We start from the raw sequence: 18,054 nt of genomic DNA on the forward strand, positions 1-18,054 counted from the left end.
GTGGAAGCTTTGAACTTTCTTCCTCCTCCAAAGGCAGGGGAAGAAGAAGATGATCAAACTTTTATGTTTAATAACAGAACTTTCCTCAGCATATTTTTGTTTTGGTTTACAGATCAACCATGGATTTGGAATATTCCTTACACTGATGCCCCTGATACACATGGAAACATGTGGGTTCCATCATGAACGTTACCGGTGTTCTGTGATGTTTCACTGACTGACACTGAGCCTGCTATGCTAGATGCAAGACTGCTTATTTGTGTTTTTAAGCTACGATGTCTGCTGTAATGGCTAAGTTCTAGTTGAAAGATAACTGTTGATACTGGACAGAGTCTTAGAGAATCTGTAACTATATTACTATAAATGAACTCGTAACACTGCATTTTTTTAAATACCTTTTTATATGTGTTTTCATTACTGCTGTTTCCAGTATGTTTTTCAAGATTTTTTTCAAGATTCAAAACAAGTGTAAGACTGTTCTCAGAGATCCTCTCTGCAGTTTTTAGCTGTAGTGGATTTGAATTGTATTGTTCTGGGAGACTGTCAGTTGGCCCCAGTAGCTCTAATAAAAGCTATTGTATGTAAAACTTAAATGAAAATAAAGTTAATCTTGTTTATATATCTTGGGTTCCATCTAAGTGTGTACATATTAAATTGGATTGAACATTTCCTTTGGTAACTCACTTCTAACGCAAGCTTTATTTGCTGTTTTGGCTTCTGGCAGTACATCACATAAGTTATTTCCTAAGCCCCCCTTTTAACCTGCACTAGCAGACACTCAAGTACTGTCAAAAAACACTAAATTGGGTGGGTGGGGGTCCTGAAAAGTAGTCCTAAATATACTACAGGATGTATAAACAACAGGTCCTGTAATCCAAAAATCTTATTGTATAGTGCAGTATTCCACTCATAATTCCCTCTGGATCACAAATAATTGGACTAGGTAGCAGTTCCAGTACTGCTGCTTTCATTTTGTAGTGGTGTTCCCCAAGATGGCTTGGACTACACTGGGGAAGCACGTCTTCCCAATGTTTGCCTAATGTATATCCTTGTTTCATTCAGAAGTTGCCATGAAAAAGGCATGTCTTTAGGTTGTCATGGCATCTGACTAGCAAGGACAAGTTTTCCTTCCTATGGTGTCACATACCAATCCATAAAGAAACACTGTAAAGCACTGCTGCTTTGCTATCTTTCTTAGCCTTTCCCTGTTGGTGGACCCTCTTTAGTTAACTTCAATTTCTCTCCTGCAGTTACGGTTTACAAATTAAAAAGGTTACAAATCAAAAAGGTTATTTTGAAGTTTTTGTTCAGGAAACCATTGAACAGTCTCTTATGCAAAAGGTAAATAGATAACCTTGCCTATAGCACAGAGGAATTTTACACTCACTTTACACAGCATATACCAGGAACTTAAGTGTTCAGGCTGCTCATTTCTTTTATAGTGTTGGCAATTTACAGGCCCATCGATCATTGTTTTTTCCAGTTTTGAGAACTTTGCACATAATGTACATTGCATATGAATCAGTGCTTCAGGGATGTCTGTGGAACAGATTGGAAGATGGCTTTCTGGTTTCTATCTTTCCTTGATTCTATGTGCAGAATCTTTACTATTTATACTACTTGCAGTAACAGTTTGATTTTTATCCCTGATGTGCTTGAAAATGCGTGGAGGATCAGGGAAAGTAACTTGTAAACGGAGCACTGTTCTGAAAACTGAGATAACTTCGTAGCCTTTCTATTAATTTTTAAGAGTATGATTACATCTTAATTATTTCCATCTGTGAGAATTCAAGAAGCTCTGAGTGGAAAAGTCCTATATGAGGACAACTTTAAGACTCCTAGAAGGTAGGCTGAAAATTAATAGATGTTTATCTATTGTGAATGAATAATGTTGCAATTTACTAATGCTACATCTATGGCTATTTCTGTTTTTGGCATGGAGTGGTTGACAGGCTGAGGCATTCCTGGTTAAATTCCAGCTGGAATATTGTGGTCTCTAGTAACTTGGCATGATTCAACTTCAGCTCTCCAGGGCTCACATTAATCCACTGTCAGAAGATCATTCCAAAGTTCATCAGTGTGAACAAATAAACCAACTGATCAGTTCTGCTAGAAAACACATGAAATCTTTCCACCACATGACTGTGACCCAAAGCAATTTTGTGACGTGTGAACTGAGGCACTGATGGGTGGTGGAGGTGAAAGAGAGAGAAAAGGCTTTTGACTTGGCTTGCTTAACAGTACGTGGTTTAAGGCTAACATTTCAAGTAAAATTGGAGCTTGGTAGACATAGGTATGTACATAGTTCTTTTTTAACTTCCACTGTCCTGTAACAGTAAGGAAAACCTGTTTTGAAGAAACTGTCCAAAGATGACCAAAGCTCCAGCATGGTAACAAGCTTCTGCATCCAGCTGGGCTTGATGACATACTAGAGCTGAACAGAAAGCTCCTGAAAACACCTTTGGCCAGAAAATGCTGTTTAATCGCTATTTTGTAGACTGTTTACAAGCTGTCAGGAGCCAGGACAGATTTGAATGCTTCTTAATTGCTCTTAAAATTCCTCTTAGGCAGAATACTTTAAAATTCCATTTTTTATACCATCCTAATTGTTTGTTTCATGTCTTCTTTCACAGTTTTCTTGTTTTCATTCCTATTTCACTTAATTCTGGTAAGTAGTTGAATCATAGATAATTCTTTTTATCTAGAAGTTATCTAGAAAACTTCTGGATTTCAGAATTGTCTTTAGAAAATAGGGGCCCTAATATTTGGAAAGTGAAAGCAAAGGAGAAAACAGACAAATGAAATGTCTGTTTTCAGACACTGTTTTCCTTCTGTTATGACATACAACAGAATGTCTGATGTATGTAACTAGGTTTGCCTGAGCACATTAGACTATAGTCGGCTCCTGCTGAGAATGGATCTGTTCTGGTGCCCCTTCAAAATGAAGTGCTTTTCCTTACAACAGTGCAAGAATTCATTGTTAATCTGTATCGATACATACTGGTGCAAATAACATGCATACATTTTTGCAGTGTTGCTAATAAGGCTGTAAAGGAGAAGGTAATGCTTTTATTTTCCCCTGTAACTAAGTGGATAAAATTGGTTAGGGTCTGATCAAACTGTTTTAATGGCTAATACAATTGGTTGTTTTCTAAAAGCTCAGCTGACTGAACCCCCAACCGTACAAGGTTCCGTACTGATTTTATAAACCATCCATCACAGAGGTCATGTTGTGGAAGGGAAGCAAACTGCAGAGCTGCCGAACATCCACAGATCAAGGTGGACAACTGGAAATCGAGTTTCATAGTTGCATGTCACTGTTGGCCTGTGTCGCTGTATCCTCTAACATAATGTGATAGTCCGAGTTTACTCGCTTCAGGGACAAAACAGGAAACTTCGTTGCTTGTGACTTTTGAACGGATGAAATTTGTCTGGAGCAACATAAGACTCTAGTTTCTTACTGGAGTTGCATAGTAAACCAATGACCTAATTTTGGCTTAAGACAGATACAGTGATCTAGCTACTTTTTTCACTGCTACTGAGATTAAATCCAGTACTATAAATGTAACAAGGTGTGAAAGGTTCCATGTGGTTTGTTCCATGTTAGGTGTGCAAACGTGCAATGATATTATAGCTGCCTCCTTTGGTGGACTTTTTAGATGTGACAATGTGCTTTTTCAGTAATGAGTAATATGTTAATTCCTTGTACTTTCTGCTGTTAAGACTTTCTATGATTTCAATATTTCAGCCTGTCTCTGAGTAATGTAAATACAAACAAATGTGAAGAAAGTAACAAATAACTGCACATAAAATCCCAAGTAAATAAGCAAATATAGATGTAATGCCAAGAACTGAATATGGAGACCAGTAAACTCATGTAGTGTGCGGATACTCACTTTGATATCTTACCTACCCCATGCACGTGTTTGAAAAAGCTCAAATGGATTTTCATGTTCTTTATAATGCTAGATACCACCTAATTCCACAGATATTTCTATTCATATTGGTGAAGCTGATGAGATTTCACAGCTCTAGAATAAATCACCATGACCAAGGTTGTCAGAATTTTAGCCATACAATGACGTTAGCCCTACCATTTCCTTTCTTTTGAATTTCTTTTTAATCTGAGCAACTGTAACTGGTATCCTGAAGGACAAAAGCAGGAAACATGGTGAGAATTATTGAAGATGCTGAAGATGCCAAAATGAGCTCAGTAAGATCAGAGAAATAATTTCCTATTTTAATTTAATCTTTATACCTTGGCTTTTTTCTTTTTTCCTTTCTCCTTTTTTTAATATATTGCCTTTTCTGCTTCTTCATTTATCAAAATTGACTCTACTTACTCGTTTTCGAATTCTATTCTGACTATATACAAGTTGATTCGTGTGTCTAGGTTTCTCCCTTAATGTGCAATTCACTACCATGCACAGTTCCAGTGCCAATCTGGGAACTTAATGTTTTGGTTTAGTTTACATGGTCTCTGGGAATTGTGTGTCGACTAATTCTCTTTAATTTCTTCTAAATTGCCTGTTTTTTGGTTTTTTTTCAACTACTACTGTAACAGCTCTGGACCCTTTACTTGCATTTGATTTTTAACCATCAAAATTTTAAAATAAGTTATTAAAACAGCATCCTGCTTTGTGGAAGTCTCGACTATACTGAAACAAATAGAAGTTCTGGCGTTGACTTCATTATCTCTCCTCTTGTGACTTCTCTTCTGTTCTTTTGGAAATGGAAAGGGTAAAGCTGAAGTGATTATTTTTTTTTGGTGCTTTTTTAAAAATCTATTTAACACGTGTATGCAAACTATTACACTGCTACAAATAACATTATAGTCCACACTTTCTGAAAAATCCTCCATGGAAGTGCCTGTAGAGATGCATCCTACCCATGACACTTTGCGTGACCCCCATTTTGCTCTTTTTGAGGAAATAAATATATTGTATATGAGTGTCTTTTTATTTTGTTTACTTAGAGTTCTCCTGAATTCTACTTTCTTCCTTTCTTGCTAGGCTATGGGTAGGAAAGGGGTAAGTAAGCCAACACTTTCTTGATTGGTTCTGCTACTGCTATGCAGATTAAAAAAGGTACTGCTTTTTCTTATGTATAGCATGAAAAAGTAGTCATATTTCTCTGGAGATATCACCAGTGAAAATCTCAATCTAGGATACAATTTTCCAACACAATTCTCATGTCTTTTGCTCACAGAAAGTTGAACATCTAGACACTTCGTTGTTCTATAGGTTCATTGCAATGGTATGTATGTGGGTAAAGGAAGAACTTTGTCATCTATTAAAAAAAAACAAAAACTTTTGGATGTTTTTTCTTCTATTTTGATGCTTTTATCTCTGCAAAGGAAGGAAGCCATCATATAGTAGTAAAAGGAATGCAAATCTGTAGGGTTGTCCATTGCTCTGCCTGCGGTAAAGTCAACTTTTGTTCTTACCAAACGTATTGTTTTTCTTACAAATACTGTCTTAAAGTAAGATGAAGGCAACTTCTTTTAGTCAACTGAGATCAGAGAAGGCAGCTCCCAGGCGTGCAGGCGTAGGTTGAAGAAGATACGAATATTACCCTATCTCCAGACCTTGCTTTTGCAAAGTGCATTCCACATGGATAAAAGCTCTTCTCCATGTACAGTTGCAGCTTAGGCATTTCCTTATGTTGACTAAAGTTTGCTCCCATGTCATGCAAACATTAGATGTGGGTTACAGCTCTGCAAGACGTAGAACGAAAAGCAGTAGGAGTAACTTGAAGGAAGGCCGCCAAAGCCCTACAGGACACAGCCTGGTGCTTTGGAAACCCCAGAGGAAGATGAGTGGCATGCTCATACATGAGTAGCTTGGGAAAAGCTACTTCACTGCAGATAATAAAAGTAGAGGAAAAAAGAGAAAGCATAATCAGTGGTTTTGTTATACAGAAATGAGAGACAAAATATATTACACAGCAGATGTACTGCAGGCACAGAAAACTGTGAAATGACTTTTCTAATTATGTGCCTTTATATATGGAAACATAAAAAAAAAAAAAGTATAAACAAAGAAAAACCTGATCTGAATGGTGTTGGTTTGTTATGCGGTTTGGAAAACTAAGCTATCAACTTTGGTTTTTTTACCTGTTGAAATGAGAGAAGTTAAACAGCATGCAACTGTAAATTGGCTTCCAGAAGTGGTAGTTGTTCTTGAGATTTCTTGAGGAGTCCCTTGTAGGGACTATTAAGTCCTGAATCTCTCTGTCTCTCATTTACAACAGCAAAATTTAATCTTCAAATAAAAATACCCTCTATAGGTTATGCTCTAAGTATAAATGAAAGTCATCCCTAAGAAGTCTAGAATATGATTATCCTTCCATTTTAATAACTGATGTGGAAAAGATGGAAAACGTAATTGTTTTTCTCATTTCTGTAAATCTTTTTCATACAAGCAGATTCAGTGATCTTTCTGCTTTGTGAGAGATGCAAATAGATGGGTAAAGGCAAGACATGACATTCCTTACTTCTCGTTCAGTAGAACTCCACCAGAGATGTAATCTCTTTGGAAATCTTAACAATGGAACAGGCATGTTGAAAAGTTTAGCCTATTCTAAATGCCCAAAGTGTCGCATGTTTATGAAGGTGTGGGTTTTTTATTGATTTTTTTTTTCCAGATTTGTTTGTTAATTTCAAGTTTATCAAGTTTCAGAAGAAACTTTATTGTGTATAAAACTTGCTTGGAAGTAAATTGCAGCTCTCTCACAGCTTCTCCAAAGACAAGCGGTGCATTTCAGTTAAGCATACCAGCTTATCGCTTCCAAATGTGATAAATGCTTAATTAAAAAATATCCCATCAGTGAGATACAGAAACCAAATCTCTTTGTGAGTCTTCCGAGTTACTTGTTGACACATTAATAATAGCACTGTTCTGATCAGACATTTATTAGTAATCATTATTAGGGAAAGCTGAGAGACCTGGGTCTGTTCAGCCTTGAGAAAAGAAGACTGAGAGGGGATCTTATCAATGTCTATAAATACCTTAAATGAGGGATTTGGCCAACCTCTTTTCAGTGGTTTGTGGGGATAGGACAAGGGGCAATGGCTAAAATATGGAGCACAGGAAGTTCCACACCAACATGTGAAAGAACTTCTTACGGTGAGGGTGACGGAGCACTGAAACAGGCTGCCCAGGTTGTAGAGTCTCCTTCTCTGGAGATATTCAAGACCTGTCTGCATGCCTACCTGGGCAACCTGCTCTAGGGATCCTGCTTTGGCAGGGGGGTTGGACCCGATGATCTCTTGAGGTCCCTTCCAACCCCTACAATTCTGTGATTCTGTGATTATTAGGGTACTCAGTGACTGCGTTTTTCTTATTTACAGGGTTATCGTTTAACAATATCAATAGAACCAGAAAATACATTGGTTTTTGTTTTTTTGTTGTTTTTTTTTTTTACTATTTACAATTGTGCTCAACCCCACTACCACAAATTCCTTTGACCCTAAAAACATGCACAGAAAAAACACAATGGAACTTAATGCTTGTGGTTCTGAGGTATAAGGCAAATGTAGCAAATTTCCTGATGACAATACCACAAGTGAACATGCTGAGGTTAATGGCAATGCATTCAGTGTTCAGGCTCAAAAGGTGTTAATTTGGGTTTAGGGTTAATTTAAATATCACCAATACGTTTAAACATTTTTTTTCACCTGAAACTTTTTTCCAGCTGTCTACACAACAGCGAGGGGATTAGTGACCTTTTTTACAAGAAAGTATTATTTAGAGTAAGTACCTTAATTAGAAACAGGGGAAGTAAAGGAAGAAAAAGGAGCTTAAAACAATAAAAGGTACTATACCTGTGGTATTTGCCAGCCATTTTTTCATTTTCTGCTCCAGGATTCCAGTCAATATAAACTCAAATTTGTTCTGTCCCTTAATAGCAAGCATTAATAAGCTGCTTTCTCAAGAGATTAAATCACTGCACATCCTTTGTAATGCTTTAGTTTGGTGAAGATCAGATTTGACAAATTAGGATCACTTGCAATTTTTGATGCCTCATGACAGTTGTATGCTTCATTGTTTCTCAGGAACATGACAGATGTTCTGTACCTGTATTAATAATCATGCTCACGCTACACATAAAACCGACGCAAAAACTATTTCACACTAAAAATATATATATAAATAACAGTAAGAACTCTAAATCCCTGGATATTTTTCCTTGGATAACTCTTTGGATAACGGGATTGTTCTTTACATTCCTGTGGCAATCACAGCGACGTCATGGTTACAAGCAGGTGAAGACTCCTGTGCCCACTGTGCCAATCCAAGCCACTGAAGAACAACTTTGATGGACAGAAGCTTCAGAGCAGGCTGAGGGCGCTCTTTGCAAGAGAACTGATTTAGATCCATCTTCTTTCTCACTGTCAAAGCAGAGGATAAAGTTTTTGTTTTGTTTTGTTTTTCTTCTAATAGAAACTGTCGATAATTTTAAAGATAGAGGAGCACTTTTAATGGAAGTATGTGGTTACCTTTGCACATGGCACAGTCTGATTAGTTTGAGTGGCATCTAAGTCTTCTTTTTTGGCTGTTCAATGTCTTCCAGCATCGCTGCTAATTTTATTTGCAATATGCCAGTGTATGCTGAAGAGGAATGAAGAGGGAACAAAACCACAACATAACATGTTACTTTTCACCTACGAATAACAATAAACAGGGAAAACAAAGAGGAAGCGTGAGTCTCATTCATCCTCATCTGCTGGTTTGCTGTGTGATGTGGGAAGTAACTTGGCTCCCCTCAGTGCCGTGCTGGCCAAGCAGATCCCTTGCCATGCCATCCTTGGTGATCCTCTCTTGGAAACCAGCACAGAGTTGCACGCACTCAGCCTGCAGGACTCAGACTCATGCCAGAGATGTAAACACGTCTCAGGCTACAAGACGGCCCGTGGCTCTCACACTAAGCGTTCTTTATTTGACATTAAGGGAGATTGACATTAAGGGGATAATTATTAAGAATATCTTCATTCCCATTGCATTTTTGCTGCAACATAATTAATAGAAGGGAGGGGAGAATGTTGCAGTAATACCTCCTGAACCATATTTCTAAAATAAGATGTGTGTAACTTGTCTTTCCCCAGAAAGAAAAAGCGTTTATGTATGAATATGTTGTACAGAGGTGAATTCTAACCCACGGTCTTTTAAAGTAGAATCCAGCACTGTGGTAATTGCCGGATATCGCTGACTTCAGCTTTTTCTTTTTATAGTAACTTATCTTTCCAGAAAGTTTCCATCGAGAGCGCTTTGCGGCCGCACACAGCCCGGCGTGGAGGCACCCCGCAGCCCGGGCGCGGCACCTGCCTCACGCACGGCCCCTGGGTGCCGGGCGCGGAGCCGATAACGCCTCGCTGAGGAGAGAGAGCACCAGACCCGCAAAGAAAGCGGTGCCCTCTTTTGGCAACGAGCAGTAACTCCTCCTGCGCTGTGGCAGCGTGGGCACAACCGCGCCGGAGCCCTCGCACATGAGGGCGCCCAGCCGCCGAGCCGCCCGCCTCTGCCAGGGGGCTCTGAGGGGCTCTGAGGAGCCCCTGGGAGGGCGGGGAGGCCGCGGAGCCGCCGCCCGCAGCCCCTCGGAGGGCCTCGGTGCCGCCTCGGCTGAGGGGAGCTGCCCTCGGGGCGCCCGCTCCTCACATGGCGGCGCCCCGGGGCGGCGGGGCGAGCCGTGCTGCCGCTGCCCCCGCCGGGCCCGCCTCAACCCCCCCGGCGGCGGGCGGGCGGGCAGGAGGCGCTTGGCGGTGCCTGTCCCTGCGCCCCTCTCCGACGTGCTCGGGGCGGGGGAAGGAAGGGGATATGAAACTCGCCCAGACGGCGGCCGCGGGGGTGGCCCGAGGGGGCTGAGGGGCTCCAGGGGACGGGACGGGGCGGGGAGGAGGGGACGGCACGGGACGGCCAGTGGCCGCCACCGCCGGGACGCCTCGAGCCGTCGTCCCCGCTCACGCGTGGCGGGCGGCGCCGCCGTGATGCCGGGCGGCGGCCGCGGGAGGGCCCCGAGGTAGCGGCGCGGCGCGGCGGGCCGGTGCCGCCCGGCGGAGGATGGCGTGCGGCGGCGGCTGCTGCTGCTCCAGCGCGGGCCGCCTGAACGCGGACAACGCGCGGTTCCTCCTGCTGGCGGTGCTGATCGTGCTGTACATGCTGTGCGGCGCCGCCGTCTTCTCGGCCATCGAGCTGCCCACCGAGCGGCAGGCCAAGGAGCGCTGGGAGGAGCGGCTGGAGAACTTCACCCAGCGCCACAACCTCAGCCGCGCCGAGCTCCGCCACTTCCTCCGCGAGTACGAGGAGGCCACCGTGGCCGGCATCCGCGTCGATGACATCCGGCCCCGGTGGGATTTCACCGGCGCTTTCTACTTCGTGGGCACCGTCGTTTCCACCATCGGTGAGTGCCCGGACTCGACGGGGTCCCGGGGGGTGGGGGTGCCGCCGTCGTGCCGGTGCCCGGGGGTCCCTGCGTGCCTCAGCCCGGCTGTGGAGGGGCGCCCGAGCCGGGGCGGCGGCAGGTGGGCTGCCCGCGGGCTGTGCTCGCCTCCACGGAGGGAAGGGGGTGCCTCAGGATGCAGGGACAGGCTCCGGGGATCACTGCTCACACCCGAAGCCGAAAGGATTTGAAGAGCCGCCACGCCATCCCGATTTTTGCGGCGTCTTTCTGGAGCGAGTCTTCGGTCCGGAGTTGGGGAAGGTCGGTAGGCTGCGAGCTCTGAAGGGACTTTGCTGCTGGGCTGATCTTTTACAGAACAAAAGTCATGAAACCGGCTCTGCGGTGCCCAGCTGCCAGGTGCAGTGCCTGGGAAGGTTGGGTTTCAAACCACCCAGCTCTCCGTCACGCTGGCTTTCCGTGGCAGAATCAACAGGTTGGTGGGCACTGCCTGCTTCGTTGGTGAACAAACCCGAGTTTATCCGGGCTGAAGGAGGTGCAGGGGAAGGTGATATTGAATAGATACATTCAGGGTGGCTGAGAAGAGTACATGAAGATAGAAAGGGACAGAGCCGGGAGCTGACATCAGCGCCCCAGGGTGCCTGTGGGTGTCAACAGAAAGGCTGCGTTAGCTGCTGTGGGCAGCCAAGAGCCCCGGAGAAACGGAGCTTGCTTTAGTGAAAGGCAATCTTCTGCGCATTTGCCACTCTGATAAATGGGGTCACTACATCTTAGTAATGGGATTTCCAATTCAAATCAGTTTCACTCCACATGGGAAACACACCGAGGAATGATTATTTAATTACTAAGGGCAATTTTTCAAGAAATCGCCATTAACACTTGCTCCCTGAACACGGGCTTTGAGATGTCTTGCTTTCTGTTGGATGTGTGAGCTGTCCGGCAGTTTGTTGAACACTTGACGCTTCCAAGTGGCTGATTCCCCAGCACCGAGTTTCTTAGGTCTTTAGTTAATTTTGTGATGACAGGTGTCATTGGACTGGTTTTATATTACCTCAGGGCATCAGGGTTTGGGTGTTCTGTGTCCTTAGACCTGGAGAAGTATGCTTAAATGTTCTGCTGAACTGGTGCTTTAAAGTAACTTACAACATTTCTAAAACCGTTTCTGAGAACTGATATTGCTTGTTTGCCATTGTAACATCTCCCTTCAGGTGTGTTTCCTGTATGATCAAAATATGGTGTTGATCCTAACCTTTGCTACTGTCCTAAAATCACAGGAAACAGAGCTGGGACCAGATCTCCAAAGTTCACCAGGTCCACCTCTGTTCCTAGAGGAGGTATCTTGTGTGCAATTACTTTCCTGATACACGTTTGTTCAAGCTGATGTTTTGAACCTGCAGTGCTGGAGATTCCACAGCTTCCACAAGGAATCCAGCCTAGTGTGTTATCATCCTGACTAGAAAAAAAGTTTATCCCAATGTCTATCTTACTGCAGTTTAGTGACTTTCCTAATTTTTGTCTTATCCTCAGACACAGAAAATGGCCTCTTAGGTACTCAAAAGACTGTTGTGTGTCCCTTCAGTCTTTTCCCAACTTAGAAAGCCACATCATTATAAAACCCCTTTGCAGTGATACAGTTAATTCTTACCTGTAATAACTGATGCCAGTAGTTCTTAATGTTAATATTTATCTTATATAAATGAGATTGTTAGAGGAAGAAGAGTATCTGTGGTCCCATTAGCCGTAATTACTTACAAGCACAAATATCCACTTAGCCACTCATACTTCCTGGTAATTTCTTTGGTTTGCTGATTTCCGTTGCCCACAATTGAGAACTCAATCAGCATTTCTTCAGAAAATGCCCTGGAGAACCCTTTTTCATTCAGATGGTCTGTAGTCTTTGAAGATTTACATCCTACCCCTTCTTTTGACTTGACATTTCTCATTCTTAGTCGTATCAATAGTGTCACTTTCTCAGTTTTATCAACAGCATCATTCTTTCTTAATCTGGTCAGTGGCATTGCACGTTTTCAGTCTTATCAATGTCATCACTCTTCCTTAATCTCCCCAGTAGCATGGCTTGTCTGTGAGGCTGCTGGTGTGTTTCAGCTCTTTATCTTAGTGCGTGCCGCAGGCTGGGCTCTCTGGATGGTCACAAGACGATGGTGACTTGGCCACATCCCCGGGGCCACACCATGTAGGAGCGTTCTCCTGCATGCCCTGCAAGCACATTTGTTTTATCAACCATATTGTGGCTCATCCTAACACTAGATTGTTTTATACATCTCTGATCAGCGGTTTTACTCTCTTCTTGACCCTTTCTGGATGGTCTGCATTTCTTTCATGCCCCAGTAGAGTGCCGCCAAATCAATGTATTACTCCAGCTGTGACCTCGCTACTCTGAGGAAAGCAGAAAAATTATGTCTTGTGTTTTTCATTCTATACTTCTGGTGGCCACATGCATTTCTACAGCTAAATAAAGTTTGGTGCCTTCAGTTAAAGACACTTTTTCGGGGATTGGTGCTTTTATGGCATATTCCCTGTATAAACTAATCCTCCACACTCAGTAATACGTACTGGTGTCAAAGGTTTTGATTTAATAGGTAAATTGTTGACAAAGTAGCTGTCTTTTATTTCTCTTATAAACTTTATATTTTATATTTTTTTCTCTTCCACGTGGTGGAAATTGTTTTGCTACTGTACTCGAGTAAATGCAGTTCTTCTGCAGTAAATAATGGAAACCTAACCACTTTGATATACTGCTAAAGCATCACTGAAGTGTTGCCGGTAGTATCAACTGCCTACCCATACTTTAGCTCAAAAGATTTACCATCATGTATTTTGGGCTCTGAGAGGAAAGGAGAGAGGTTTACAATATCTAAGGGGATAGTACTGTCTTTTTAATTAAGATTCATATAGGATGTTTGTCACCCAGATATCAGACTGTGATATCGGTGTGTGGAGTCAAGAGGTTGAAACAAAATATAACCAACCTCTTTTCATTTGTCAAGAAAATACAAAGCTAAACTAATAAAAAAAGCCTTTTTTTTCAGTTTAATAATTTAGAGTTTGTTCTGTCAAAGGATGTATTCATATCAATGCTCAGCCTGTAATTCCTAATTTTGATGTGTCTTTTGCTTAGTGTGATCCAGCATTAGGCCCTGAGGCTACCTATGTAGTGGAAACAGCAGAGGCGTAAGAAGGCAGCCACAAGCACCTGCCCAACTGGTAGATTACCTAGTTTTGCCAGGAGGTCAACCCAGGGAAGCAGATGGGGTCAAAGCCCCTCCATCCCATGAAGGCAGTTGCCTAACTCTAACCTGTGGGGTGGAGCCTACCTGTGTAGGATCCTAGAAGCACAGAATATCCCGAGTTGGAAAGGACCCCCAAGGATCACTGAGTCCAACACCTGGCTCCACACAGGGCCATGTCTGTAGCAGAATCCTTCATACACCCCCTTTGTTTTCTGAGTTAGATCGTCTGTTTGCCACATAATGCACTAGTATTTGGTAGGCTCTGGATGCTCAGCAGCGTCAGACTGTAAGGTCGCGGCCGTCAGCAGGCACTCTGATACCTAAGGAGCTGTGTGGTACCTTGGGACAGCAGTGCCTCCAGGAGCTGGGGAGCTGCTGCCCAGGTGCTTGAAGAGCTATGGATTGGATCGCTGCTTGTCTTTTGTGATAGACACCTCGACACCCTCTATTCCGCTTGCAATAGGTGGACGCTGCTGCCCAGAGGGTTAACATAATGCGGTATTTGCAGCATATAGGTCCTCCTCCTTCTCTGCTTTTTGAAACCACTGAAAAAAAAGTTACTGACTTCAGTTGCATCAAATGAAGGACTTACCATTACTGCCTCCTTATCTCAGGTACATCTGTATTTCTGTGAATAACTTAACAAAATTGAAAGGACTTTGTTTCCTTTTTAAAAAACAAGCAAAACCTGTGCCCATCCCAGGCAGTATCATGGTCTTGATTAAAAGCGGTTTATTTTTAATTCTAAATGATGTGAAATGTGCCTTGTCACAAAGGCATAGCCTAAAGAAAGTAACTCATCAAACTGACGTATGATGTAGCGTATGTGTGGTGTTTGACCAGGCTCACAGCAAAAGAGTTTTTTTTTCTCCTGTTGAAGTAGAATTTCTTGTATTTCAATTTGTGCCCATTGCCTCTTGTCTCTTCTGTGTGAACTGCTTGTAAGTAGTGAGGCAGAGGAGGAAGTTATATCGTTTTCACAAAATGAGGTACATTTTGTGGAGAAATTGCCAAAACTTGCATCCTTTCTCTCTGCCAGAAACTGCCGCGTGTTTTTCTGGAGGTGCACAGCCTTGGTGCAAGGTGAGAAAAGAGGTTTGTCCCCCTGCTGCCTTACCTGAGGCCCAGGAGCCAACATGTGCTGGCAGAAGGGTGGGCTTCGTGCAGTAGAGAGCAAGGGGCAACCAGGTGGTGGTGTGCGCAGAAGGGGGCACGGGGAGTCAGAGCATCTCCTCTGAGCAGCTAGAGGGGGCTGTGAGGGGAACATTGCTGGCTAACTGGGGGGAACCCCCACGGCAGGGCTGTTCCCTGGCAAGGCAGCCATGCTGCCAATCGTGGAGTGAAGGAGGGAGCGCGGCCAGGTGCCAGACAAACTGCTGGTGTCCTTGTTTTCACCTGTGTAAACGCAGCACCTGCGTCTGAGGAGAGTTACAGCTTGAGGGGGGGAACCAAAAGGAGGGGGAGGAATAATGCCCAGCAAAACACCAAGGTCGTTGAAAAGAGAGAACTGGGCGTTTGTAGCCTTCAGATTGCCCTGTCTTTACCATCCGTCAGGTGAGCAAAGGGTGGCGGCTGCACCAAGTGCCCCCCTGGTGGCCAAGGGCCTGGTGTCACAGAGACAAAGGGACAGGCCGTTACCCAGCTGAACGCGATCTGCATGTTGGAACTTGTACAACACCAGGTACATTGTTCTCCTGGCTAATGTTATTCTTCTTTAAATTCCGTTTATGCTGCAAGCAGCCCTAATAATTCAAAACAGTGGCCTGCTCTAGCCACTGGGCCGTGACCGAGACTCAGTAATCCTGGGTGGGACAATGAGGTAAGCTCACAGGAGCCAGCATTTTCTTTTCAGTAGGTTCATTCAGGTTCTGGATGTTTCTTGTCATAGATTCTGGAGTACTTTTTCTTCTTGGTGAGCTGACACTAGGCTAAGCTTGTTTTTATGTTCATAAAGTCTGTTGTGGTTCTTGTTCCTGAATGTCAGTTGAACTTGTCCCTGGATGTCATGAACTTCAGAAGACATCATCTGACCCTGAATCCTGTCTGAATGTAAACCCTTACACATTTTCCTTTAAAGAGATCCCTCTTCTCCTTATAAACAGTGGCATATGGCTGCTACGTAAAAGCATCATGTTTAAAATTCTTCCACAAGAAGGGAGTTTGTGTTTCAGTTCCCTGCTTTGTCCCCTCTCATATTCTGACTATTCTTGCTGAGGGCGTAGCCCACATGCCTGTTCACCTGTGTTTAGTGGAGGGTGATGTGTACATAGCTGTTTTCTGGATGTTTACTGACTCTGAAATGCTTTTCACCAAGGTTGCTGTCAGTAATGGAGACTCCTATGAATAACTTTGTGCTGTGGGGACTGTTTCAGGTGTCCTTCTGAGGTTTTGAACTTCTCCCGGGTCTGACATACAGAACTAGTGTGCAAGGACCTGATTACACTACCTGGAGCCACTGAGCCTCTTAGTCCTTTCCTGGATGTAAAGTGCTTTTTGCCATCTTGCCATACTCATCAGCAGAAGCCTAAAGATTGCACCAGGCTGCTTAGGTTCTCCTTCAGATTAAAAACAAAACAAAACATAAAAACAAAACAACAACAACAACAAAACAACAAGACAAAACAAAAACAAAAACAAAAAAAAAAGAAAAAAAAAACAAGATATAAAACATTTAGTTCCAACAAGCTTTGTTAAAGGTAACAAATGATTTCCCTGCTTTCCTCTATTGTAGAGCAGCCTGAAGGATGAGAATGCCCCAAATATCAGTGAAGGTTATGGCTACTTGAGTTAGTATGACACCCACTCTCTCTTTCCCTTTGAATCTACCATATCCTGCGGTCTCTGACTTGAAAAGCATATTCCACTTATACCCTGTAAAAGTAGAATACGGGGAACTGAGTGTCATGTCTGATGTCCTTTTCCTGTCAGCAGACGTTAAAAATAGTAATTAGTTTCCATGATGGCAAAAGGTAGGTATTCAAAGATCTCAGACTTTCAGTGTAGAAAACCTGGAATTCTTATAAGCAGAAATAGTAGAGAAAGGGCTTCATAAAAATATTATTGCAGTAAGAATAATAATAATGTATTAATTAGTATATGGTGATAATTAAAAATGAAAAGTGTGTCTGGTTAAGTAAGATTAAGCAAGGAGATGATGTTTAGATTTTCTCTGAAATATTTCACAAATGCAAAAGAAACAAAATGCAAAAAAATTGTCACACTGATCATTTTGGAGGCTGTTATTTCCTGAAGGTATTGAAACAATCCTACTGGCCTTTGTTGTGTAAATAGAACAGGCCATTTTTTTTCTTTTGTTTTTCAAATAATATTGCATTTGCATTAAGAGGAGTGTAAAGACAATTTTAATTAAATATTAAAAAACTCACTTAATGCATTTCTTAAAAATGGAGCTACTAAAGAAAGAGGAACAACAAGGTTTGTCCAGTGCCAAGTAGAGGAAACAGCAGCCAAAAAGATGAAATTAGAAGCAGCAAAAAATAAGGTTTATTTGACATGCAGGCAACTGGTAGAGTGAAAAAAAGGGAAGAATCTTTCCTCTATCTCATCCTGATACTTTAATAAGAAAGCTTTTTTCCTACTGTATATAAAAAAGGTTTTCATTAGTTGTAGGTCATCTTTAAAAATGCATTCTAATGCTACTGATCCAATAGCTCTAAGAGCCTGAAAGATGTGTGCTTTTAGAGGATGACTACAAGACTGATTCCCTTCCTTTGAGCTTGGGCGGACAGTTCAGGAAAGTCATGTCTGGAACTAAAGGCTCTTCACTTTATATTCCCATCCTTCATCTCTCTCTCTCTCTGATCCATGTTTGCCAATACAGAGAGCTTAGGCTAAAGCTTTAGGAAAGATGCAGGTAAACTGAGGCTGTTTATTTGCTTTACAGAGATTACCAAGTAGTCCTCAATTTACTTAACTTTTATTTGGTCCTAGAACTACATCTGTTCATATAACTAGTATATTCCCCACCTTTGAAGGACTTATTTGCCCAAGTAAATGATTCATTGTAATAGTTACTGATGAATATACAACAGATCTGTACAAAGCAAAGATGTAAAAAAAAAATGAACAGGAGAATGGTGGTTATGATGACAGAATGGCCATCAGTCTATACGCAGAACAAAGCAGAAATTTTTAAGTTAAGCAAACCATGCAATAGGAAAGAAGTATGAAATTAAATGAATCTGGAATTTCTTTTTTGTGACATTTACAAACAAGATCTAAAAAACCACAGGAGTGGTAGCCTAGCATGTTCTCTCTTAGACAGAGGTTAAAACACAAGGTTAAACCACACAAGAGTAACCCACAAGATTAGGAAAAGGCCAGGTGAGTTCTCCTGTGTACATTTTATTATTTCTCTTAGAGTCTTCAAGTGATCTTCAAGTCATCC

General features: G+C 42.4%; 2 protein-coding genes across 3 annotated transcripts in view; both read left to right on the plus strand.

The window, feature by feature from the left end:
* Positions 1-621, plus strand: part of TDP1 (tyrosyl-DNA phosphodiesterase 1) — a 44,443-nt gene extending 43,822 nt beyond the window's left edge. For both annotated transcript variants that reach the window (XM_035539234.2, XM_035539235.1), the window contains exon 16: positions 113-621. In XM_035539234.2, coding sequence (XP_035395127.1) covers positions 113-186 — 74 coding nt within the window. In that variant the 3' untranslated portion in view covers positions 187-621. The remainder of the gene's footprint in view (positions 1-112) is intronic.
* Positions 622-10,036: 9,415 nt separating this feature from the next.
* Positions 10,037-18,054, plus strand: part of KCNK13 (potassium two pore domain channel subfamily K member 13) — a 63,682-nt gene continuing 55,664 nt past the window's right edge. The window contains exon 1 of the mRNA XM_035539650.2: positions 10,037-10,398. Coding sequence (XP_035395543.1) covers positions 10,059-10,398 — 340 coding nt within the window. The 5' untranslated portion in view covers positions 10,037-10,058. The remainder of the gene's footprint in view (positions 10,399-18,054) is intronic.

This window comes from Cygnus atratus, chromosome 5 (assembly GCF_013377495.2).
Source record: "Cygnus atratus isolate AKBS03 ecotype Queensland, Australia chromosome 5, CAtr_DNAZoo_HiC_assembly, whole genome shotgun sequence".
Lineage (NCBI taxonomy): Eukaryota > Metazoa > Chordata > Aves > Anseriformes > Anatidae > Cygnus > Cygnus atratus.